General features: G+C 42.9%; 1 protein-coding gene across 1 annotated transcript; it reads left to right on the top strand.

Annotated features, from left to right (window-relative positions):
• The first annotated feature begins 1,048 nt into the window (after positions 1-1,048).
• LOC119393616 (protein OS-9-like) lies at positions 1,049-24,526 on the top strand. Its single transcript, XM_037660723.2, is given in 14 exon segments — positions 1,049-1,293; positions 1,830-1,862; positions 1,864-2,004; positions 2,663-2,726; positions 5,193-5,269; positions 5,370-5,471; positions 7,723-7,924; positions 10,918-11,055; positions 14,206-14,306; positions 19,416-19,737; positions 22,460-22,555; positions 23,023-23,211; positions 23,861-23,982; positions 24,083-24,526. Coding segments are annotated over 14 exon segments (1,848 nt in total). The 5' UTR covers positions 1,049-1,167; the 3' UTR covers positions 24,218-24,526.
• The last annotated feature ends 1,998 nt before the right edge of the window (positions 24,527-26,524 follow it).

The raw sequence follows: 26,524 nt of genomic DNA on the forward strand, positions 1-26,524 counted from the left end.
CTTCGAAAATGTCCAACTCGTGGCGCTCATCATGTGATACATTTAGCTTAATTTCTCGGTAAGTTGGGCACTGCTGTTGATAATATTGCCGTTTTAGAAGTTTTCATACATTGAGCTTTCACTCTGGCATAAATTGTTATTTGCCTTTAGTGTCTCTTTAAGGCTTGGCACCACTTGTGCAAAGCTGCGTTAATTTTTTTCTCTCCTTGTTTTCGTTTATATGTACACTGTATGGTAATCTACTAAATTCATAATTAAATTGGGCGTGCATCACAATATTCGTAAAACACATCTGCACAGTTATGATTTTAGCGCGTATGCGTACGATTGTATTGCCGTTCTGAAATTTTTAGAAAAGTAAATATGATCCAGTAAAGTTTCTAACAACCCGGAAATATATTCTTGTAATCAGCTTCAACGCCAACACAAAAATAAAACCGTGTATAACACGATTTTGTTTTCGATTCATGGGCGCCGCCATCTTGGGCTGATAAGCGATTGTTTTGACGGTTTTCTACGTGGCAATATGAAATGATCATGGTCATGAAACGTTGAATGTACCGGCCCAAGCGTTTTCGTGGGTGCTAGTTGACTGCAGCACTGTCTGTTTATTTGACACGGATACTGAACTGCAACGTTATCAGTCCAAGATGGCGGCGCTTGAGCGCGTCCGGAAGACAAGGCTAACGATAAACGAGGCAGTGCCAGAAAGTTCGTGCCACAGCAGCAAGCTGTGCCAGAGGCAGAGGCAGTGCACAAAAACGTTCTATCTGGACAGTTTTTGTCTCTTCCTTTAGGACGCCAGCCCAAATGAAAATTGCAGAATTATTTTTGAAATAAATTGCATTTCACATTTTTCATGTGACATTTGGTGTGCCCAATACTGTTCCGTATTGTAGTGAATATTCAGTTCAGTGCATTTTCAGTTAAGTGAACTATTTCTTTAGGTCCCTTGAAGTTCACGTATAAGACGAAACCGAAACCGACTCACTGCCGTTGCTCAGTCGAATCTCCGCATTATCCAGCAACAATGGGACGCCGCTCCTCGCACCCGCATTTTCTAGCTCGCTCACTTCGTTATTTACACATTTACACAGCTGAGACAGCTTGAGATTACGTGTGATTTCTCCCTGTACGGATGGTCGTCGTCGGCTCACCTGAGTTATCATGATAACGTCAGCCACGTTACTTCTGCTATTTATACAATGTGCGATCGCGTATTTCAATGTGGAGGAACTTAGGAGTTTCAAATATGAAGTTGACATTGTGAGCACACCTGTGAAGATCAGCGATGTAAGTACGCTTGGATTCATGTTTGCGTTTTCACTGTACAATGTATCAGCGCCTTCAATACGTGTTTGGAAGTCTATAGGGCGGCGCCTATGCAACTCTGCTGGTCAATGTTTAACTTAACCTTCTCCTTGAAAGCTGATCACGGCCGGACGTCAGTCATAACATAGTAGTCGCCAAGCAGCTGCATAAGATTATCGCTGAACCGAAGTTCGCAATATTGCTTGCCGCGCGGGTACTATGGAAATGGTTTCTCTCTTATTTTTTTATATAACACTTTAGCTAGCAGCGGTAGGACTGGTCGGGATCGCCTTATATTCTGGAAGGATCGGAGTGTGCTATGTGTGGAAGTAATTCCTTAAATCTTAATGACGTGTTTCTAACAACACCTGTCACACGAGCACGTTCATCTACACTGAGCTTAATCTGCGTTTCCCCAGTTCAAGCGCGCTCAGAGAGGCGTGCCTTTGCACGGGCTAATGCGCGATCGAGAATTTGTCCGTGCCTTTCTCATTTTGTGTCACTTATGTTGCCTCCAGGATATTGGAGCATCGGTAATGCTTATGACGACAAAAGTTTGGACAAGAGTATCAGTGCTCCCTGCCCGAGAATTCCTACCCGACGGAGCACGCAGAGTCTGATGATCCTGATGCTGAGGCACCGGACGTCTTAAAGTTACTGGAGCCGCTAAGAAATGCGCCTTGTTTGACTAAGGTATGGCAGTGCACGTCATAGCAGCAGCTTGAGCTGTTGCTGTGTTGTGACCTCAATGCATTGCTTAGTGTCAAGCACGTTTACCAGTCTATTGTATGCTTGATGCATGGAGTTTTATTTTCAACCTTTGAATTCATGCGCTAGTAACGAGATGTGCATTGGGGCAGCAGTACGTTCTGTCTACTATGATCATTGTACTATAGACTATTGCTATTAATGGCACTTTGATGTGATCCTTCAACACAATATTTGTTTGTAACTATAATGAATAGATGAATTGCTTTAAAATGCATGCTTGATTGAGAGAATTGCTATAAAGACTAAAAAAAACGTATAAAACAATTAATCTTTTGGATCTCAGTAGCGTGAATCACTGTTTTAGTGGAAAATAAACTGCAATTCCTAAACCTTGTCAAACTAACCATACTTAATGATCGTCCTTATGTTTAAATAGCTGAAGTAAATTAGTGCATTATTTTCTCTCATTTGCTCTTGATTATTTGCATTTAACAACCTAATTGCTTATGCAAGCAAGCATATTATGTTTTTTTGTAAAGAAGCCATCTCCACTTATCTGCCCTATTTAATTTATAAAATAAAAACAAAACATGCATGCATGGTGCCAAGATTATAAATAACTTGTATTTATGTCTTTCAGACGAGAAATTGGTGGACATATGAACTCTGCTATGGAAAGTCGATTAAGCAGTTTCATGTAGAAAGTAAGGAATTTTTCTATCACTGTCTGCGTGTCTATTCGTTTTCTTTCTTTTTTTTTTGCCAACGGTCTTATAGAACTTGCCATTAATATCTACAAACGTTCTTGTGTTTTTTATTCTGTGGTAGTGACTAGTTGACTTGCTAATCTATACTCACTGGAAGCTTTCCTGACTTAAGCGATCATAGAGAAATTCTTGTGAGACGAATTTATTGAATAAGAAATTTGGCAGTTCATGAATGACAAGCCGCATATTTTTGCTGTAACACATGTCTACTTGCCAGCAGATTTATTAATAAGTTATCTGTGTTTTGCTTTAGCTTTGCTTCATTCAAATGCTTCGCCCTGTTTTTTGTATTTTTTTGCAGTTGTTAAGTACAAATCCTTAGAGTGAAGAAATTATTTTTCAAGTAATGTATAATACACAACTTATATCTGAGTACCTTAACACCAGCAGTGCGATAAAATAAAACACAATAGGCAATTTTATGTGAATTTCGGCAAACAAGAAATTTAAATCTGGAGCTGTGAATGTTCAGCATGGTAGACAAACAGCTAATTGCACCAAGTGAGCTCCTGACTTAAAGGGACACTAGAGAGAAACAATGAATCAGTTTAGATCGATAAATTGTGCTCTGAGAACTCTAATGTTGTCAATTTCGTCATCATAGGTTTATTAATTGAAGAGAAAATCAAGTTCAAAGTTCCGTTTTTAAATTTCGCGCCAAAATCTCCCCGCGTGACGTCATAAATTTCAAAGTGTATTTATCATACTTTGGCCCCATTGACTTAACAAAATTAGCCCAAACTTGGTATGTTAAGTCTATGGCGCCGTCAGAGGACAATGTACTTCATTTTTATTGACTAGGAACTACGTACTCCCTTGTAGGCGGTGTCAGAACATGTGACGTCACGCCGAGTGGTGCGGAAACATCAAAGTGGCGTCTCCGCCCACATTTTCTTTTTGTGCATTTTATCGCTTACTAAGCGTCTTCTTGCAGCGAGCGTGGTGTTTTTGGTATCGTGAAAGAGTAGTTTACTAATATGAGAAAAGTCGGTTTGTTCTTTAGTGTCCCTTTAAGTAACTTAACTCTTGCCTCCCTGTCATGCTGTCAACAGTGGCTAGGCATCGCATTCACCTAGCAAAACTTGCAGTTTTGATAAGTCGATGAGTTGATTAATTGAGATATGGTATTAAGAGCGCATCAATCCTCCTTGCTTATGGTAGGCCCCACCTTCAAAAACGCAATTTTTGAAAAAAACAGATGATCTTATTGGATTTAGCATTTTCAAGCTGTCTATTCAAGAATATTTACCGAAAAGAATTATGTTATGTTAAGCAATTCAAAACGTGTGACCATTTTTCCAACCTCTCTTAGACGTATTCGAAACCGAAACTAAAGGCTTCCGTTTCCACAGCGCTTGCCATCTCATCGTAAATGTCTCTTCTTATACATATCATGTAATGCTAAGTTGTTTAAATATGTTTTAAAGCTTGTGCGACATGATGTTTTTGATCTAATAAAAATTTTCCACTACAGAGCTGCGGGGCGCGGCGGCACTGTTGTTTACACTGCGTGCAGTTGCATTCAGTTGCCTGTGCTTTTTCATATGCCATTTCAAGCTCTCGGATTCAGATATGGCCTTTTAAGGAGAAAGTTATAGTGCTTGATGAAATATCCCAAAGTATAGGATGAAAAGGAAGTGTCAGCACAAGTTAGGAAACCAATATACCAAGCGTGGACTGGCTGTGCAACAAGTACGTGTGAGTCAGCTGGAGACACAAAACAAGCAAGAGAAAAAACGCACGCATCAGCTTACCCTAAAGAGATTGTGCCGCTTCAAAGAAGGGCCAAGCGAAGAGCCTGGTGAATTTTAAGACATATTGAATGTTTCTTCATTACATGGACAGTCGGTTCAAATCTTTAAAGCCATTTTTCTTAAAGCCATGATTTTTTGCATCCTGCAGTTACGCGAACAGTGATAACTTTCCTTCTAATAAATATTTTCACATAAAATTTTGCATGCTATTTTTTATGTATGGAACTGTGCATTCAAGCAGAATGACTGAAAATTAGCTGTAACTTTTTTGACTATGACCAATGGTGTGCAAAAAAAACCTGCTGAACATAAACTTTATCAGTCCTTTTATGATAACGCATGTTAGCTTAGAGATATGGCGATTGGGGTGGTTAGATGCATAGGATATTGTCCTCATTACGGACCTGCCAAGTTGCGTTTGAATCGCACCTACCATTTTGTAGTTATGCCTTTTGGCACAACGTGCATATTTCCGTACATTTTGAATTTTGTAAATTTTATTTTTTTTAAACATTTTTAGCAGTTTCATCATTTTAAAGTTTCGAACTACCTAAGCCTTACAGCTTAAAAGTATAATTATAATTTTTCGACTACGAGTGTAAAATTTTTTTCTTACTACCTTAAGACATTGGCTGTGTTTACATTTCAGACGGCAAACCAGAAGGGGCAATCATATTTCTTGGCCTCTACGACTACGATTTTGACTGGAACAATGAAACAAACCTGGTATGCCATCTACAAGTCATGTTTGCCATTATCCCAATACATGACTGCATATGAAATTATTAAGGTAATTTCTTTTTTTAAATTCCCTTTTTGTTGCTAGGAACAGTTCAACAAAACAGGCCAACAAAAGTACCACAGCCAGGTTTACAGCCACGGTTCCAAATGCGACATTACTGGTGTCCCGAGGAGAGCGGAAGTCAGGGTAAGTTGAGGGGTCCTGTTACGTTTACTTGTACTGTATACCAAGTTGTAGAGGCATTGCTTTCTTGGTTTATGTACCTGCTTAGGGGAATTTTACTGCTGATCAAACCGCACAATGTAATATACAAAAAAAAACATGTCTTCTTGTTATGAATGATGGCGTGCTACATCTGAAATATTGAGTATGAATTGAATAGTTATTGCCAGCCGTGATAGCTTAGCAACTATGATGTGGTGCTGCTTAGTGCCACATCATATTCACTATGGGTGCCACATTTAGATGAGGATGAAACGCAAAAACACCCTTGTACTTTATATAGTAAGGGCTCAAGAACCTCAGGTGGCCAAATTGATCCAGAGTGCCTCACTGTGACATGCATATCTTGGTTTCAGAAAGTGAAACCCCAGAAATTTTTTTCTATTCAGTTTGTATTTTGCTTAAAACATTCACTGTTTATAGGTATTAAATATCTATTTCTGTTCAAATGTAAGATCTGTTGAAGTAGAGTGTGTGGAAAAACTTGTGTGTTTGAGTAGAATCATGAAGAAAATGAATGCCACCGAAGGGGAGATTACTCACTATGTATTAAGACAAGTTCAAGAACTTTGAATAGGAATGATAGAAATGTAACCCAATCTGTTCTCACACACTCTACGAAATGTGCTCAGCCTCACATAAGCTTGTGCTGATCTTGTTTCCCTTCCGTTGTGAACAAAGCATCTTTGCTGGGGATGAAACTTCATGTTTCAAATGATTTGTTCATCTTGCTTGGCATCTTTTTTGTTTTCTTCATAACAATTTGTTGGAGCCGACAGAGCAGAAGACAAGACACAAGTGATAGCTGCTCTAAATGAGTCTGCTGCAAAGAAGCCATGGTTGCTATCGAGAGGCATGAGTTGCCGAGCAATAACACGGTGCATCTTACTTCTGCTGAATGGCTTCCAGTTATTCAGCAAGGATGTGTCAACTAAGGCAGCTTGAGAGCCTAAAGGGATCTAGAAGCCTCACCATGTTCCCATGAATTAGAATGATATGCAGTGCTTTAGTCTTTATAGAGTACTGTTACACTTTCCTTCATGAACACACTTTATGTTCCTGCCCTGCATTTTGTTACTGTGATTGTGATGGTGCGCCGGTACAACCTCCTTTCATTTACTTGTCACTTACAAGCTCTTCAGTTGACTGGATGTCCAATTCTGACTTATATCGAACTTATATTAAATAAAGGAAGGAAGATGACATTTAAGGGCTCGTTGTTTCTTTGTTTGGCTCATTCGGCAAGCACTATCAAATCATGAATGGTAGTCTACCACTATCTCTCAAGAGGAAGGTATATAACAGCTGCATCTTACCGGTACTTACCTACGGAGCAGAAACCTGGAGACTTACAAAGAGGGTTCAACTTAAATTGAGGACGACGCAGCGAGCGATGGAAAGGAAAATGATGGGTGTAACCTTAAGAGACAGGAAGAGAGCAGAGTGGGTCAGGGAACAAACGGGGGTTAAGGATATCATAGTTGAAATTAAGAAGAAGAAATGGATATGGGGGGGCCACGTAGCACGTCGGCAGGATAACCGGTGGTCATTAAGGGTAACTGACTGGATTCCAAGAGATGGCAAACGCGTGAGGGGGAGACAAAAAATTAGGTGGGTAGATGAGATTAAGAAGTTTGCAGGTATAACGTGGCAGCAGAAAGCACAGGACCGAGTTGATTGGCGGAACATGGGAGAGGCCTTTGCCCTGCAGTGGGCGTAGACAGGCTGATGATGATGATGATGTTTCTTTGTTAGACACAATATTAATGAGAACAGACAATAATGCCAAGGAAATGCCAGGGATATCTTTCGTTGGCATTATTGTCTGTTAGTTCTCATTAATATTAAATAAGCCATATATCTTACTCTTCCTTTGCCAGCTCCACATAGCCCTCATGTACTTCGCTTTGCTTAGATATGAGAAGATAACCAATATTTTAATCGATTAGAAAGCCCCAAATTATCAAGCATTTTTCTACTGAATGGCTTTAATTTATGGAATTCGTATGCTTTGTTATCTGAACGTCAAACCAGCAAGTGGCAGCATATCAATGGTCACCTGTTCCAGTTGAAAACAGGATAACTTGCAAGCCTATTTGTGGTTCACAACCAGCGATGTGCATGAAAAAAACAATGCAATCGAAATGTTTGTCCTGTTGTGTTCTGTACGAGGACGCTGTTATGTCGTAGTGTTTACAATTCTCTTTTTTTCTAGTACTTCTGCGATGAAGAGTCCACTGATTACATCGACAGTGTGGAAGAGCCGGAAACTTGCAGCTATGTCTTCACGGTGCAAACGTCGAGGGTGTGCGCGTTTCCGCCATTGAAGCGGATATCTCCGTCCAAGCCTCACACCATCTCCTGCAGTCCCAGGCTGACCGAGAAACAGTACCAGAAGTACCTGGAAGTCAAGGAGAGTACGTCACTAAACATTTGTCTTCGTGTATGATCACAGGCGTGCGTATGGTGATGGGGGGTGGGGCAGCCGCCACCTCTAAGCATCTAAAGGAGGGCGCCCATTCTGCCCCATACCTTCACTCAGGCGGACACTTCATGTCATTTTCTAATGCGCTGGGTCATGGCTATGCATGTTTTTATTGCGATAGTAATTATATGGACAGTCACGGCTGATTTTTGCCGCCGCCGTCATGCACCGTATATGTACAAGTATGTATACATATACAGAAGTCCCAAAGAAAAATAATTCAAAAAAATGCTTCCGAAGCGTGGAATTGAGCCCGCGACCTATCGCTCCGCAGCGCGTGGCGCTAACCACCTTGCCAGAGAACGCACATCGTTCAGGTAGCTAACGGCGAACGTTATATACACACTTTTTACCGCTGGCAGGACTCGAGAGACGGCAGGCACTTATAAGCGTTTCTTCATTACCAGCAAGATGGTGCGAGGAGCGCAATGGGTTCATTTAAAAGTCGTCCGCCAGCTCGCTCGCTTCTAATATTTGCGCAGGGAGAACCTTGCCCTTCCGCTGTCTGCTCGCATGGTAGTTGGTGCTGGGGGGTAGATGTATCTGCAGCGTAGCAGCGCGTCCCTCACAGGCCGCTTTTCTTTCTATCGCATTCATTGCTTCGCCCTTGCGGCGAAACTGTGGCTTTTTTGACAGTGATGGCGGCTGAGGACCCATGATGTTGCATTCAAAGAACAGTTTACTTCTCACCTTTAGCCCCGCCACGGTGGTCTAGTGGTTATGGCGCTCGACTACTGACCCGAAGGTCGCGGGATCGAATCCCGGCCGCGGTGGCTGCATTTTCGATGGAGGCGAAAATGTCTGAGGCCCGTGTACTTAGATTTAGGTGCACGTTAAAGAACCCCAGGTGGTCAAAATTTCCGGAGCCCTCCACTACGGCGTCTCTCATAATCATATCGTGGTTTTGGGACGTTAAACCCCAGATATTATTATTATTATTATTTACTTCTCACCTTTACCCCGGAAAGCCGGAAACCAATGGCAGGCCTTTGTGAGAAACATGTCATAGCTTCATTTTCATTTTATCATCCATTGTGGAGCTTGTTTTCTTTCTGACTTCGCGAACGGTGAGGGGGGGTGGCTACAGACAAGCTTGGCCCCTCTTAATGGAGAACCCTGCACATGCCTATGTGTATCATTTCTTTGCTATTGTCAGCACATCTATTGTTGTCTCCCTCCCCCCTTTTGTGCATGTATGTGCTGTTATAGTGGTAATTATTTTCCTTCGTGATCTGCTTCAGCTTGATATGTTTGCTCCTAACATAACATAATACCATAGTATGTATATTGTGGCTGAAGTACCTAATCTAACCTAACCTGACCTAACCTTATATACAATTGAACCCCTTTATTAGAGACACTGATGTAAGAGACAAGTGCGTTTAAGAGACGCCAGTGTGCCGAATCGAAATAGGCATTGATCAGAAAATGAGAACATGGTACCCTTTATAAGAGACATCTCATATAAGGGACAAGAACTGCTTCCCAGTGTGTGTCTCTTATAGAGGGGTTCAACTGTAGTATGTTGTAACTTAGGTGCCTACTGTATGTAGAAGGGTAAAAATTAGCTGTGATGGCTCTGTGCTCTGTGGTAATGTCACGGTAAGTCAGAATTGACTGAGACCGAGGAAGTTCTAACTGACAGAAAATTGCTGGCTTGGTGCTATGTAAAGGTTTGTGCTTGACTTTGTTGTTTTGTCCGCCCGTGTTTCTGTTAATTCTGGGCTGTTTTGCTCCCCCTTCTTTATAATGTTTGTTCATTCTGGCAACACTTGTGTTGTAGCAAACTTGAATCCAGATCATGGACAATACTACGTAGTATAAGTTGCTTTTGAATTACATCTGCGTGAGACAAGCCTCCTTAGTTTTGTGTAATTTCGTTTGGACATCATGCCCCGTGACAACACGCAAATAAAAGAAGTGATGTGCGATAGTGTTTGAACGTCGTAAAGAAATTTGCGACTGCTTGTTAAAAAATGTCCTCATCAACATCTGAGTAAACATTATTCCTGTACATGCAGTAGTGAATTCATTGTTTTACTCGTGAAAACCTGCTTACTTTTCCTGTCTCTCGCCATTTTTGCTCCTGCTTACTCTCCAGCAGCATGATGAACATTGGCCAGATTTCTTGAAGCGTCACAACAGAGCATTGCTCTCTGTAGAATCTGAAACATCTCAACATTAAAAGAAAGCAGTGGTGGAATCTAGTGCTGAGTTGTTACTTCTGTATTGATGGTGCAAGCTATAAAATTTGTGGTGCAAAATACCCATCTCAATAGTTCATAGTGCTGACGTAGACGAGGACATAGGTTCAAATTCCAAACGAATTCACAGGGGTATGAAATGCTATAACAGTTCTTGCACACTACATAAATACAGGTTCACATTTGGAAGAACTGCTGGTGGCCAAAATTGATGCTTATCATGTCTACTGTTCAATGAAAATAACGAATAATTTCCCTTATGCTTTCCTTTACTTCATTATCGTATGGCCTTGCATGGTTGCAGCTAATAAAATTCGGGTACCTCGGTTTTCATCTCTTCTTTTTCATTGTATAAAGATGTCACATCTGACTTACAAACTACTCTCTAGATATCTGATAATCTTTATGATATAGATTTGTTATATGCTGACGTTGCTGAGAAACATCCTTACTTTGTTTTATCAAGCAGTTTGTTACATGTTCGTTCATTATGTTCTAGGTTCAATTCACTTTCAGTTTGATTTCTTTTCTTATACAATCTGTGCATACATTAGATACATCTATTTGTTACTGCACAGTTCAACTGTTTATAAGAATTGAGGCACAGCTTCGCTTGACATCTGCCGAATTGTTTGGTTACGTTCAGCACACAATGCGCAATTTCAGTGATATTCCCAAAGTTTCGAAGTGATGACAGGACATTTTCTCTGGTTTTTATTAGATGAAAAGAAATTGGAGGAAGAGAAGAGAAAACTGTGGCTGCTCGAGCAGCAGAAAAACCTGGAAGCCATCAAGTCTTTCGTGAAGAAGGAACCCAGCATTACCAACTTGGAGAAACCTGTGGTGGACATTAAAGAGGGTGAGTGTTTGTTGGCTGACTGGCATGCTTTACCAGTGCACCATGCATCCTTTCACAGGCAATAGTTCTCTTAATGGGTCTTCAACAAATTTATTTAGTCTGCTTCCATGTATAACAAATGACATGAGCCATAACAGGTGTTAGGACTGAAACTACGTTCAGCTGTGGCACTTGCGCTTCGTCAGAGTAAACTTCTCACATTCGTAATACAGCCTCAGACTTGTTGGTAAAAAACAACAGAATGAGCTGCCGGTAATGTGAGTTAGCACAAGCTGCTGTGTCACATCTGAGGAGCACACTATTGCTAGGTGAGAGGCTGTGAGGAGTTAATTTGTCATTTTCTCTTAAACTTACACATTTTCTTATCAAATAAAAGAATATTCAGGCTTGAAGCATACTTCATAACACGTTCTTCATTTAGACCTCCATTCCTTCTTTTTTTCTGCGGGTCCTTATATATATATATTTTTTTTCTCCTTTTTCCTGTCATTATACGGCTGGTGCAGCATAGCCTTAGTTGCTTTTGTGCCACTAAACCCAACATAACTAACTAACTAACTAACTAACTAACTAACTAACTAACTAACTAACTAACTAACTAACTAACTAACTAACTAACTAACTAACTAACTAACTAACTAACATTTAGTGGCTGATCCTTGAGTTAGTATCTTTGCTGCTGTGGCTTTGGTGAATTCAGGTTTCAACAGAATTTTCACTATTCATCACTTTACTTTCCTCTCAGGCACAGTTATAAGGGTATCGTGAAAGGTATCAGACATAGCCTGGTTTATTATCTGATCTCGGGGTACTCAACAGTACCCAATTGTTACCTTGCTGTGGTATGGTCATGTTGCCAGTTATCTCGTTGTACTTCATAGTGTAGAAAGCATCACTCTGTACTCTCAGAGCAAGGTGCCAGTGCGGCGGTGAAGCACGGTCGGGATGCTGGAGCTAGCATTGATGCTGCTGCATCTTCTGGGGCTTCATCTGAGGACAAGGGACGGCGCCAGCGGGGGGTCCGGGGGAGCAGTAGCACCACCACAATTCTCTCCTGCCCCCCCCCTTGCCCCCCTCCCAAGATCAAACATAATCATAACACAACGGATAAGTTCCCTGTCCCCCTCGAAGGGCGAATGGACTCGCTTGTTGTGGCTGTCCCCAGTCAAAAAAACCTGGCGCCGTGGGGGGCCGCACAAAAGCTTCCAGTTATCCCGATTACAGATAGCGCTAAACCTTGAAACGTCTGCATTGCATATGCACCGCAATCAGGTTTTATAGTATGACTTCCACTTTGCTTCACAAGAATCTATGTGGCTGTCACTTCATTGCAGTGTAACTACAAGCAGCACGTCTTAAGGTAACGTTAGTGCATGGCCAACTGTGTTGCAGCTTTCTTGTAGACAGTGTGTTCCCCAAGCTGATATGCTTACAAAATGTCCGAGCAATTGTCCTTTTTTTAACGTCTTGCATCTCTGATACTAGATGAAAAAAAAATGTTGAACAGGGAATGTTGCTGGAGCCAGTGTTTCGACAAGTGGGCTTGTCTTCATCAACCAGCAGCTATTTTTATATACGCCTGCTCACTCTCCCCCAACCTCAAAAGTGGAGGAGGAAAGCAAGCTTGGGCGCAAAAAAAATAAAGAAGGGTAGGGGAGGGCTAATGGAGATGGTGGGCAAGGCGTTGTTTTGGGCTAGTTCGTAATCCATAGTTACAAGCTTTATAGTGTGGATTTCTTACACAAAGGACAAGGAAAAATGACAGGCATGAGCGCTGTGCCTGTTGTGTTTCCTTGTCCTTTCTGTAAGAAGTCCGTGCTATAAAGCTTGTAACTAGAGATGGTGGGGTTGGCATGTTGTGCAGTCGGGGACGAACGAAGGGAGGGGGAAGGGTTATCCTTTGTGCAAACTGGTTTTGGTCACTTTGACAAGGGGGAAGGGGCTGAGCCATGATGTTGCTCAGGTTGCAAAAAATGGTGTCAGTGTACATTTCCTGAGAACCAAATTGAAGGGTGGACGGCAACTGAAAACGAGAATTTCATGGTAGGCATGCTTGGAAGAACTATAAAAGAGAAAGCGTAAGTGTGACTGGTCCTAGTTGTGTACCTGCTTTATTGGATAGGCTCAAGAGATATTGGCTGAAGTTTATTGAACTTGCTAATGAGATGCAACTCTATACTTTCTGTCTCTGGAAGAGTAGAATTTTGACTGAAGTATACAAAGCTTGAGTTCATAAAAATTGCGACCTACCATATTGAAATGCTATGCCGCTGCCATCGCTAATTTCTTTGCCGTGTCCATGCGATGCCTGTGCCTGGTAGATGAATTTCATGTTGAAACAGCATTCAAAGGTACAAAGATGAAGGAAGATGTGTGGTAAGGATGAAGTTGAATGCCAGTTGATATCCATTTGTTTGAAAAGTTCGCAGTCACCTTTTAAACTGACCGCTTTGTATTTCAAATGTTCACAGCTTACATCTAAGGTATCACTGAACTTTTCAAGTAAAGTGTGGGTATTTGGCACTTTATTGTTTCTGCGCACCTGTAGACCTCAGTGCAGATTACCTTCTCTAGACATCAGTGACCGGAGCTCTCCTGCTTTTAGTTCTACAAAATCCTTGATCCAGCAAGCTTGATGATTCATCACATCACGCCTAGGCTTTCTTGTTCTCGCTCGCACGACGTGTCACACCAGCAACGTTGTAGACATGTTCTTCAGCTACATGTGTTCTGTTAAAACTCCAGATGCTATGCAGTAGTCTTACATATATGAACGCTATTAACTACTAAGGCGTAGGTTGATTGCACTCTTTAGCCTGAAGGAATGCTTATTTCTACTGAAGTAGCCATGTCTGCTTCATTGGATGAACGAAACGAGCTCATTCGTCTATTGGATAAGTTCGCCCCACTCATCTTTGTGAACCAACATTATCCGTACAATGGTGAGAGTGAAGTGTTGACCTGCACTCAAAATGTCTCACTGTGAAAATCACCAGAGGTGTATTTCGGTCGAGTTATCTCTATAAATAAAGAGCATTAGTCTTTTCTTTTTTCAACTGCTGGGAAAGAATCAATGATGGCTTTACTCATTTGGGAATGCGGACAGCTTGAAAGAAAAACACTAAAAGCTGCTGCTCCTTTACTGCGCAGCACAAACTGAGGTGCCAGCCGAGACGCAGGACGACGAAGCACCCGTTCTGGAAAATACGCGAAACGATGTGGCAAAGCAGTTCAAAGAAGTGTTCAGCAAGGTTAGTGTTTACTTGTACTCAATACTGTCTGTAACGTGAAAGCGCGCGTCTGCATATTCATTTATTTGCTACCTTTGCACGTTCCTGTGTCTTGAATTGAAAGGGGTACTGACACCAATTTTCGAAGCCCAGTTTACTCTGCCATACAAATCTCCTGTATACAGAGTTGGCTGTGAGCAAGTGTGAAACTCTGTAAATGCTAATAACATGTTTTATTTTCACATTAAAGTCAATTTTCACATGGCACGCCTACTGACATTGACACTATAGTGACTTTAGGCTACAGTGTCAAGTCACTATAGGCCTGACTGGCTGCCCAGGCGGCGCTGCGAAAACGGTGCTAAAAAGCGCCCCCTACGACAAGTTCTTTGGTTTCGAGTAGTCAGACAGGCGGCCGCATGCAGCACTAAGCTCAGATGCGCAATGGAGCCGCCGCTGTCGGTTGTGCTGCGCTTTGGATCTCGGCCAGTTTCTGGCGTGGCTGAGTTCTTCAGGCCAAGCAATCTGCGTAAACGCAAGAAGCTCGTCAACGTCAAGTATGTTTACGACGTGCAGGAGATTGAAGGAACCATTTCGGCGCGCTGCAAATCGCAAGTGCAGTGAATCTCATATGACGTTGAACTCGAGTTAAGTTTTACGAGGCATGCTCGCGCGATTAACGACAGTGCATAAACGAATAGATTGCTGTTAAGAAAACCGACATGATTTGCATTACACGACGAAACGGAATCAAGAAAGGTCCAGACGAAGGCTAGCCGTCGGCGGCCCGAATGAGCGCATTCGCGTCGTGTGCCGTTTTCTGCCGCATTCAGTCGCAAACACACTTTTTCCCCATGCACGGTCGCAATTTTCAACATTTGCTTCTAGGGAATTCGTCAAATTCTGTCAGCGTGCGGTGGCGGTCGAGAAGCGACGGCGCGCAATGTTTACAGCCGGCCGCTGGAAGCAGCCGGCTGTAAGCTGCCGGAAAAATCGTAGGCACATACGCAGGGTGACTCATGGCATCGTTTTTCTCGTTTCGCACGAAATGCCGGCTGCATATCCTCGTGATCGCTGTCGGCAGCCACGGCGTGCTGTCTGGACTGCACACAGGGAATATATATATATATATAAACGCGTGCACGCGCGTACGAAAAGTAATCAGCACGTTACGTTGCAAACCACGTTTTGCTCGCGTACTCACTTCACGCGTCGGACGGCACGTATCCCGCGGTTCCGTCGCTCCACTTCGTACGGCTTTCAGGGGAACCAGTAAAACCTCACATTAGGATCCTTACCCCCATGTTCGAGGCAATTAACCACGCAACAATAACGGCGGCGACCGCGCTTCGGGACCGCGCGCTGCTCAGAGCCGTCGCCCAGACCACCTGCTTTCGGCACGGTTTGTTGAAGCTGGAATCGCTCGTCAAACATGTCAGACTCTGCAGGCATAGCGGACAAGTTCCTGCGTACGTTTTAAGCACTTTTTGCGCCTGAAAACTAGGCGCAAAATTAAGTAAAACCCTTAAAGCAACTGAGAACTGCGTAACTCGCCGGTCGGCGTCCATTTTTGACTACCCAAGCAACTTCGGCGCACGCCACCAGGCTCCGCCACAGTACTCAAAACTCCAGCGCGTCAGCCCAATAGTGTCAATTCTGGTAACTTCACGCACAGTATGGATAGTTGTGATGACGTGAGGTACCAAGACATTCAAAATGGCGGCTTGTGCATCACCAATGGAGCCAAGGATTGGAGCTGCCGTGGAATTGTCACGATATCTTGTGAGAGCATGTGACGACAAGCTCATAACGTGTTGTGACGTCAGGGAACAGTAAGAACCGAAACTAGCTTTTAAAAACTTTTTCTAGGTGCATTCACGCTTAGCAGTACATTAATTCTCTATGCTCTTGAGGGTTTGGCCTTCCATGTGACGCAAAAAAATGCCACCTTAAAAGCTTTGTGTCAGTACCCCTTTAATAGCAGTTCGACAACTTGGCCATGCTACAAAGACGGCCATGCTACAAAGACGGCCACAACCTTGCTTTCGTCATTTATAACACGTGCTTGCGGCTTTGTGCTCAAGTCTGAAGACAATTTTGTGAGCCTTGACACTGTATTGTTAGCATGTTCAACTGAGCTATCCAGGGCATGATGTCTTTCTTTTTTTTTTGTGCTGCTTCTACAACCTACTTGTGTTAAACCCTTTGAGGGTCGAATTTTTTCGCGTGACCGTAAAGTGACAAAAAAAAAATCATTTTTGTTGTTACATACACATGGTTTATTCGTAGTAACATCAAGCAAAATCCTAAAAAATACATACGATTCTTTATAAATAAAAATTATGGATTGTATTAAACATAGCTCACAGACGTACAAAAATCAGCACACCAGAGTGCTTTTCTGGTAAAAAATGTTTGTGCTCCCCAAAACAGGAAACGCAACCATGGCAGGGTCGTTTGTGTAATTTAGTGCTGCACAGACACGGATGTAATCGCGTCCCGGGGAGCAATAAATGAGAGAGTTGCAAACAGTCACCCCTTGAGAGATTAGAAACCAGACAGCCATCAGCTTCGCGGGCGCGGGAAGTGATAACCACCTGAAGGACGAAATCGAAACCAGCTGCACCGCGTGCACGGGTTCTGATGTGCAAGTGAAAGCTGCCGCACCGCTTTGGAAAGCAAAAAAAAAAAAAAAAGAGAAGAAAACCAACGGAGAGACATCGGCGCATGAAAAAAATTCCATGTATTCTCGAAGCGTGGCAGCACATGCCAAGCAAGAGAAACGATCAAAAAAGGCGCGCGTTTTAAACCAGCCGCACCGCGAACACGCTCGGATGGGCAAGCAAAAGCCAGCGCACCGCTCTGGAAAGAAAAAACACGGAGAGACATTGGCGCATGAAGAAAATTCCACGTATTCCCGAAGCATGGCAGCACATGCCAAGCAAGAGAAATGATAGAAAAAGGTGCTTCTTAAACCAGCTGCACTGTGAATGTGCTCGGATGGGCAAGCGAAAGCCGGTGCACCGCTTTGGAAAGGAAAAAAAGCGGAAACATTGGCGCATGAAAGAAGTTTCATGTATTCCTGAAGTGTGGCAGCACATGCCAAGCAAGAGAAATGATCGAAAAAGGCGCGCGTTTTAAACATACAGGCAATGTCGTACATGTACGGTGAAAACCCTTTGGTGCCTGTTAGGTGATGCCGTACATGTATGGCAAAACCCCTGAAAGGGTTAATGGCAGTACGACAGCACTTATTGTAATGTGAAGCGGCCCATCATAGCAACAAGCACTGCAAGCTCGGTGGGCGTGTTGGGAGTGCACACTCTTAGAAACAACAAAAGTGCAGTGTTCGTGTGTCTGTCAATCTCGTGCCCTGTTTTGCCAATGACCATCATGACTATGCCATATTACTTCCCTTTACCATCACTGGTTGGGATAGTTGGCCGGATAATGGTTGACAGTTGAAAATATGAGACAAATAGGACAAGCGGTTTGGTGTTAAATATCAACTTTAATACATTTGTCTGTTATTTTGTGCTATCATTTTCTCTACTGCACTCGTATTCCTGTTAAAGTGAAGGCACGCAGTTAAGGAACCGGAACAAATGCTGCTTTTGTTCTTTACATACAAAGGCACTGCATGTCTTGTAGATAAACCAACTGTGATGGTTACCCTGCATATATTACAATGTTTTTCAGTTAGTATTTTAGATTTATGTATTCCTTTTAATCAACTTCCATTTGGTTCATTCTCCGATTCAGACCAACGTACATAGCACCCAGTCTCACGCAAGTGTTGTGACCTGCTTGTGGCCTAATGACTGGCGTTGCGCTACTAAACACTACGGCACGGGCACGCAACTTTGATTCCCGGCAACTGCAGCCACATTTCTAAGGAGGCGACAAAATGCAAAAATGCCCGTGTACGTTCAGATTTAGGTGCACATTACAAAACATCAGGCTCACAATCACATCATGTTTTCTGAACATAAAACCGCAGAATTTAACTTAAGGGGGCCCTGCAACACTTTTCCAAGTAACCATCGGATGGCTTCATTAAAAGGAGTTTATTGCCTCACGAATCGACTGCCGCAAAAATCGCAGAGATTTGTTGCACGCTGTAATTGCTTTCTCTCTTCTCTCGTCCCGACGAGCGCGCTGGAAGCTAAGCAGGGAGGGATGGCATGGCCGCACGGGGCAAAGAAGTTACGTCACATGTGTGTCATGACCTTGAGCACTTTTTTTTTTCTTTGAACACTCGGCTTACTTTCAGTGTGTTCACCAGCACATGTGCGGGCACGTGGCGGCCCCGGTAACTATTCAGCTCTCGATGCTCAAATCAGCCGATGGCCATGAATTTCGGTATATGGCGCGGTCATTTAAGTATGTGGCATCATTTGTAGAAAGAAGAGGGGACCATTTCTCGCTGACTTTGAGAATTACTTGTAAATTCCAGGCCACATGCTGCGCTATAATGTTTAGCTCGCGTGTTCTCAGGTGCCTCGACTACCAATCAGCAGCATTTTCTTGCCGTGCTAAAACAGTGTTTCAGGGCCCCTTTAATTATCAATTATATGGACACTCTCGAAGGGTTTTTGTCACTGCCATTGCCGTCATGTTCCTTATAAAGTACGCTCGAGCGGCAACTGCAAACTTTGATCATAAGAGCGCGGTCACAAGCACTGGCGCGCGCACTTTTTTGACAGACATTAGTAGATGGCTCGTATATCCTTAAAAATGGCAAATTGACAACCACCTGTTTGTAGCATGATATCATAAGGAAATCCATATGGATTTCTCTACAAGAAAGCTTCATAGTTGCTGAAAAATTCGTCCTGGTCCGGGGATCGAACCCTGGAACATTGCATTTCCGGGGCAGTCGCTCTACCACTTGAGCTAACCAGGAAGCTACCAATTGGCAGCATTATCAGATGCAAAAGGATTAGCTGCTAGCCTTACTTTGTATAAGATTCCAATTTGTTGTTATCGCAGTCATTGCTTCGCTGTTGCGGTGAAACTGTGATCTGTTTTTCTTTCATGTAGATGTTGTCCTTGCGTGTCATAAAGTCGTACAAATACGAGCTGATGCATAGCACCCTTAGGACGGACGTTTATGTTGCTTCGTTTCAGAAGGGAGAGGGCGACCTTCACGATGAAGCCACTGCCCAGTTCAAGGATGACAGTCAGGCAGACATGAATGTAGTGCTCGAGAGACTGATGAAACGTCTGAAACAGATGGAGGCTGATGCCGAGGCTGATGCTGAAGAGGGCGCAGGAAGTACCTCTCAGCAACATGTTGCTGAAGGACAGCAAAGCACCGAGCATCTTGGAGAACCAGAGGATGCCACCCAGGATGCAACAGGTGGTGAAGAGGTTGTGGGAGATGAATACGACGGAGATGATTCCGGTCCCTTGGTCAGCAGAGAAGGGCATCAAGATGCTGCTGAAGGCGGTAAGTTTTCGTTGGAAGCCGTGGTACATGCACTGGCCAATGCAAAGTGCATGCAGACTATGCTTTATCATCTCTAGCGTGGATGCCTAATCTGTGAAGAAATACCTGACTTTTCTTTAATTTTTTGTTACAGTTTATTGTAACATTTTACTCTCTGAATTTTTTTTGTTATGTTTCATTAATTATGTTACTAAATGACAACTTTCTCGAAATCCTTTTGGCAATTGTTGCATGTCTTGTTAACTTTTAGGTAGAGCTGTGCAAATAGCAAAATTTTCGGTGCGAAGCGAATTTGTATATTGAAGTGTGAGTGTGAATCGAATAGAATATTTTTCAAATATTTCTGGAATATTTCTAGAATATTTTTCGAATACTTCGAAGTGAAATTGCAGAACAAAAAGTTAGAGAGGATTCCTAAGCATATTCTTATGAGATAGCAACATGAAAGTGTTTCTTTTCGCTGGGTTGATGAAGCACTGGTGGGGTAGTATTTCATAGTTGTCTTATCAAGAATGAGGCAATGTAGAGGCCGAATTCTATTTATGTACATGATTTGGTGCAACCAAAGTGTTGCCGAAAACACTTTACACGTGATAGGCAAAGATGCCATTTCCTCAGCCTCTCCTCTTTCAACTTCTGTGGAAGCCCAACTAATGTGGCGGACAAGGGACTTCCTTCAAGTCCGGAGTTCCAAATCTGCCTCGTAGACGTCGATATATAAGAACATCTGAAATTTTGGATGCTAAAAAGCTTCGGCTTCCGATTTTTCGTACTCCCTGCCCAAATTTCAGGTCCAAAACAGCATTAATTGAGCCCGCACCTCTGCCCCATCTTTCATCTCCATGTTGGAGCCAGTGTTTTCTTGAGTTAGTACATTTGCGACCGTAGCGGAGCTTGAAAGGCAACTTTGCCGCAATACCGGGGTGTGATGAGGTGAAGCATGTTGAAAATCTAGGGACCGCTTCCAATCGGACGTTGACTGTGTCTTGACAAAGTTCGAGTGTAACGGAGCTTGCAAGGCAGCTTTGCCGCAATACCGGGGTGTGATGAGGTGAAGCATATTGAAAATCTAGGGACCACTTTCAATCGGACGTCGACTGTCTCTTGGCAAAGCTCGGCCGTAACGGATCTTGAAAGGCAGCTCTGCCGCAATATGAGAGTGTAATGAGGTGAAGCATATTGAAAATCTGTAGGGGTCACTTTCAATTGGACGTTGACCGTATTTGTTTTTGGGAAGTTCGAATAGTTCGAATAGTAAAATTCCAGTGCGAATCGAATCGAATAGCAAACACTATTCGAAAAATATTCGAAATTTCGAATATTCGCACACACGTACTTTTAGGAAAGGGAAATTGACAACCACCCATTTGTAGCATGAAGCCACAAGGAAACGCATACGGATTTCTCAGAAAGAAAGCTTCTTAGCTGCCAAAAAATTCATCCTGGTTTGGGGATCCCTTGGGTATGTTGTTGCAGCAGGCGACTTTGTCAACCCCCCTGCATAGGGTGGAATGACGAAAAGTGTGAAACAGCTTTTAAAAGTTTTTTCCTTTTGCCTTTAAAGGATTAGGAAACTGCTGCAGTGCTAACTATGCTAAATGTCTGCATGTACAGTAGCTGTTGTTGCTCGTTACTTGTTTATTTGCAGGATTACAAGACGACTTCTGGATTTGATATAAAAGCTGACAGGGGCCTTGCAACTTTCTTTTAAGCATTGCAAATCCTGCGCCAGCCTAGTAGCTAATCATTGCTTTTGTAAATACTACCTGTTGCTGCCACATCTTTTCTTTAAATGCTCTTTCCATCAACTTATCAAATAGCAGACACTTTGCATGTTAACTGTAATGCACCAGTGGACAGTGTTAACTGAGAATTTAGCCCTGGCTGGATTTGACAGAAGTCTTTTGAAAAGTACCAGCACTATGAGAGCGAAGCAATGCATTAATATACTACATAATTGCACAGTCGAGTGCTGGTATAAGAGATCTCAATTTAGGGAAATTCATGACAGAACATTTTTTTTCAGTTTCTTGAACACACTCCTACTGCACATTGGCAAACCTGCAGATGGTCATACATATTGCATGGGTGTGCAAAGTCCAAAGCAGTAGTTTTTTCTGAAACTAATGTCTAAATTCTGCATTTGCAGTAACAAAGCATGTGCTAGCTGGCCAGCGCATATAAGTCATTCTCACTTAGCCCATGCATGATCTCCTTATTATGCTGTTTACGCACTACAGATATACAACTGTTTCCCTCCCTGTACTGTTCTAATAACTGATAAATGGTGTTCTTATAACTGGCTGTTGCCAGTAAGGCAAGTTGATGCGAAAGCCAATTGTCCCTTAGTGGTCCTTCATTATTTTATAGCACTCATGATCATGACACGGCTTGTACAGTGAGCATCAGAGGTTTACAGAACATCAAGTCTGAGATGATCCGGAATGTTTCTGCAGCCTGGGCAAGCAGTGTGGCATTTCAATTCCCAGTATAAGCAGCGTGGTGTTTTCTTGCTACGAGCTCAAACTGCTTGGAAAATTCACTTGGAGATCTGATGCCCCATAAACGTTTGACATTAACTGCATGTGGTATTTAATATGCGTGTGCATACTGAATACCGGTAACTCAATCTGATCCTGCAATCGTAAATTTGTGATCACATACACATAGACTGCTGGTCCAGAAGGTCACGGAATGCTGTCACATTTCTTTCTTCCCCCAGACTATGAAGACAACTCAGGGTACCCAGGTGAAGATGGTCAAGAAGACCCTGATGCAAGTAAACAGGGTGAAGAAGGGGATGTTGAGAGCCAAGCAGGTAAATTTCTTCATTCGCTTACTAGCTTTTCTTATCAGTATGAGCAACCAAACATTAAACCTGGTAAGGGGCCCTTTAAAGGGCCCCATAGCCCCCCTTGAAGATTATAAAATGTACTCTTCAGGTAGAGCACAAACTTCTATGTGTGCCAATCACGTTTTGTATTTACGCATAGCCTGTGATAACCTCCGTAGTAGCTTAGCAGGTAAGGTGTTGCAATGCTAAGTTCAGGGACGTGGCTTCGCTGTTCTAGTATACCCGGCCGCGGCAGCTGCATTTCGAAGGGGGTAAAGTACAAGAACATCAATTTACTTAAATTAAGCTGCATATTGAAGAACACGAAGTGGTCAAAACTACTAATCCATAGTTCCCAACTATGGCGCACCCAGAATCTAGCCTGTGGAGCCCACGAGTGACGGTAACGGCTTGCCTTGTTCTTTCTTTTCATTACAATGTTTTTAACATAGGGGCAGAGACGGAGCCAGAAGAGGTAGGCAGCCTGCGAGTTCGCATCCGACGGTATGGCCAGCGCAAGTCGAAGGAGCCTGGCAAAAAAACGGCCAAATACCAGGAGTTGGATTTGCCTTCCGAGGACAAGTCGAAGTTGGAAACTGCACTGAGGGACAGGCTACAGAAAGCAGGTGTTTCCACAGGAGGTAAACCGAGGTGCACGCTAGACGAAGATGCAAAGCTAGGCCTCTGTTGATCTGTTGTTGCTGATGCTCCTGGGAAGGCAGACGAATGACTCTTTAACCCTTTGTGGTCCGTGGTCAGGCACTGCTGCACCACTTGTTTCGCGGTTGATTGACGCGCGAGTTTTCTCACCACATTGTGTGCCATCTATATTAGAGCAAGTACATAAACTTCTTTTACTTGAGCTTTGAGTCTTTTAGTTTCGGACCAGAACGGATCAAAGGCAGGAAAAGGTTTTGGCCCGCAAAGGGTTAAGTGTGATTGTACGTTCCGATGATAAAAATAGTCGAAAGACATCCTCGGTTTTTGAAGTGGCTATGTCGATTTGGTAATAGATGTGTTAGCATTACAATGGGGGATGGGGCATCAGCAATATCAAGCATGAACTGTGACATAGATCAACAGTGTCACCAGTGGTACTAGGACAGGTTTTGCACCACGCTGGTGCATGCACGAGGCAAGACTGGGAGGTACACCAAGTGTCTGAATGCACTTGCATGCACACGGGACTTGCTTACTGCGACTCATAGTTTTTCTGCAACAGAACTACACGAGAGATGCAAGGAACAGCTTGCTCACATTTGATGTGGCATCGCCTCTTGCTTTTTGCAGGAAGAAAAATTGAAGTCAAGATAATCACTGCTGGTTATTACGATGATGAGGAAGCAAAAGGCTTGAACGTTCTTTCTCCAGAAGAGACCCGACAGTTTCAGAACATGATAGTTACCCTCTTGGTAAGCATTTGAAATTTGCAGTTTTTCTGATCTCCTATACAATGAGAAAAAAAAGAAAAACTTTTCAGGCTTGTTATTGATGGTCGTATTGATTAAACAGATGGGAAACCAAGAGGCTACCCAGGAGATTGAAAAGCACCTTAGGCTGGAGAAGAATTACAATTTTGTGTGGAACAACGAAGAGACCGATACGGATGCACCAGCTTCAACTGCGGAAGATGAAGAAGAGAGATAGCCATCACACGTTCACACATCACAAGACTAGTCATCATCGCTGTCTCGAATCTCTCCACAAACTTTCATCTAAAAGGTGTGAACGGATTGGGGGGTGGGTATGTACTAGTAGTCAGAATGGGCAGTGTGCATTGCGAGTGCATTTTCATGCACTAGGGGAGTGGAACACCTTGTGACCCTTTCGCGAGCAGCACGTTTCGATCTCGGCTCGCTTGCTGTAGTTGTGAACACATCTTTTGTATATCTTTTTTTTCACTGCATTGTTACCAAAAATAAAAGTGAACTATAGTGCATCTGTAAACTTTTGAAAGTGGCTTGGCGCTATTTATATTAGTAATTAGTGTTCGGCAAATTTGTTTGTCACAAACAGTCAGCAAATTTGAACACAATAAAGGACACACAGGGAGGGGAGGCTGCTAGGGATGGGTGAATACCGAGTTTAAAGTTCGAAGCAAGTAGTGATTTGGTTGAATAATTTCCAGTCAAATTGTTCAAATAGTATGTATCGCATATTAAGGAAAATGAGTGTTTTTTGTCATGGCCCAACTAACTTGCACAATATTTTTAAGAATTTGAACTTAACATGTGCGAATGTCACTTTTTTGGTTCGAAGTGAAGTGAAAACAACTTTGAATTAATAGCAAGGTTTGTATAGTAGTGGGGTGCAGGTTATAACTGCTACAATAAGTTACATTTTAAAAATTACTATATTTACTGTATATAAGCCTGTATAACATGCTTTTAAACTAAAAAGATAATTGAGGTGAAGGTAATCTGTACATTTAACCTTTATAACCTTTAAAGGACCCCGTCACCAAGATCGAAACCTCGAGATGTTTGTGTTGTTTAATTGTCCTATATACGTTAGCTCTTCTGGGTGATTATTAGTGACCACCATTGCCCCTAAGGCATTTTAATTTGGTTTTAAAATAAGCGTGGCTGCTCATATGAGTTGCCAGCACCTCGCGACATCGCCACTAGTATGACGTAGACCAAGGCCCCATCCGACATTCCACGAGAAAAGCAAATATTGTCGACGTCGCAGAGGATTCACGGGGCGCACACAATACCGCGACTGGCACCCGATGAGGGCTGTTGTTCCTCACCCCTTTCACTCTGCTGTTGGACTGCTCTCAAGGTAGTTTTGGCTGCTTACGCCAGGAATGCTTTTCTTTTTCCTGAGGGGACATGCTCAAAGCACCCAAATCATTTCATTCTTCACCATGTGCAAGGCACCCAATTTGAAAACTGCACATTCAGCGTCATGGAAGCTTGAGTGCACGTGGTCCGAGGTGCTCCCCCGCTGTGGGGTGCTAGTTTCTTACGATTTTAGGTGGGCGTTTTGAAGTGACGCTAAAATTGGTCACTGTTAACGACGCTAGCAATAATTATACGATGCATTAGAGCATTTACGATTCAATTTCGGCATTACCAGACACAAGGCTACAAATTACAGTAAAAAAGTCACAAATAAAAATTTCGCTGTCAGGGGAACCTTTACGTGTGACTTTGCGGTAGTGCGGATTTCCCCTGGATGGGTGGTTTCACGGCTACCACTCCCACACTGCAGTGAAACCACCTTGACAGGGGGTTACATGCGCGCAAATATACATATCCCCTTCAGCGGCGGTGTGTACAATTGTACACATCAACTTCGGAGGCGCGTCAGGCACCGCGTGTTTCTTCAAACGGCTGCAAACTTGGTGTGCACATTCGTGCAGTCTTCCTGAGTGGACAGTTAGAGGTCATTTAACTTCATTTTGCTGCGTATTGCTGCAGATCACTTTGCTGGGGACACTAACATGTTCAACCATCGTTCGACGTGCCACGTTCCAGGACCAACGTCGAGAGCTTTTATTTTCTTCGCTTGAAACGAATGCAACCTAAAAACAAACTGTGCATGCATTTTGGGCCTAATATTTGATTCTTTTTATGCAAGGATTGAAGCTGACTGATTGCAGAATTAGATACTTAATTACATGCTAATTAACATTAATTACTGAAACTCACACACCTTCTTTTTCTTTCTCAGAATGTAATACTGAGAGCCTTGGAATCATGGCGGATGAATTTGATGAATTTGCAGACAGTGCATCATGATTCGCACCTGAACGGGATATATATTTCGAATACTTTGAAATTTCAAATAACGTAAATTCGTGTTGAAGCGAATTCGAATGCTGTAATACTCTTTCGAACATTCAAAGCGTCCGAATATTCACCCATCCCTAGAGGCTGCTCCTTTGTGGCTTTCAGTGGTAGTGACACTGCACAGCCAAGTGTGGGATTACAAGCTTGACTACTGATC

The sequence above is a fragment of the Rhipicephalus sanguineus genome, chromosome 5, assembly GCF_013339695.2.
Source record: "Rhipicephalus sanguineus isolate Rsan-2018 chromosome 5, BIME_Rsan_1.4, whole genome shotgun sequence".
In the NCBI taxonomy this organism is placed as follows: domain Eukaryota; kingdom Metazoa; phylum Arthropoda; class Arachnida; order Ixodida; family Ixodidae; genus Rhipicephalus; species Rhipicephalus sanguineus.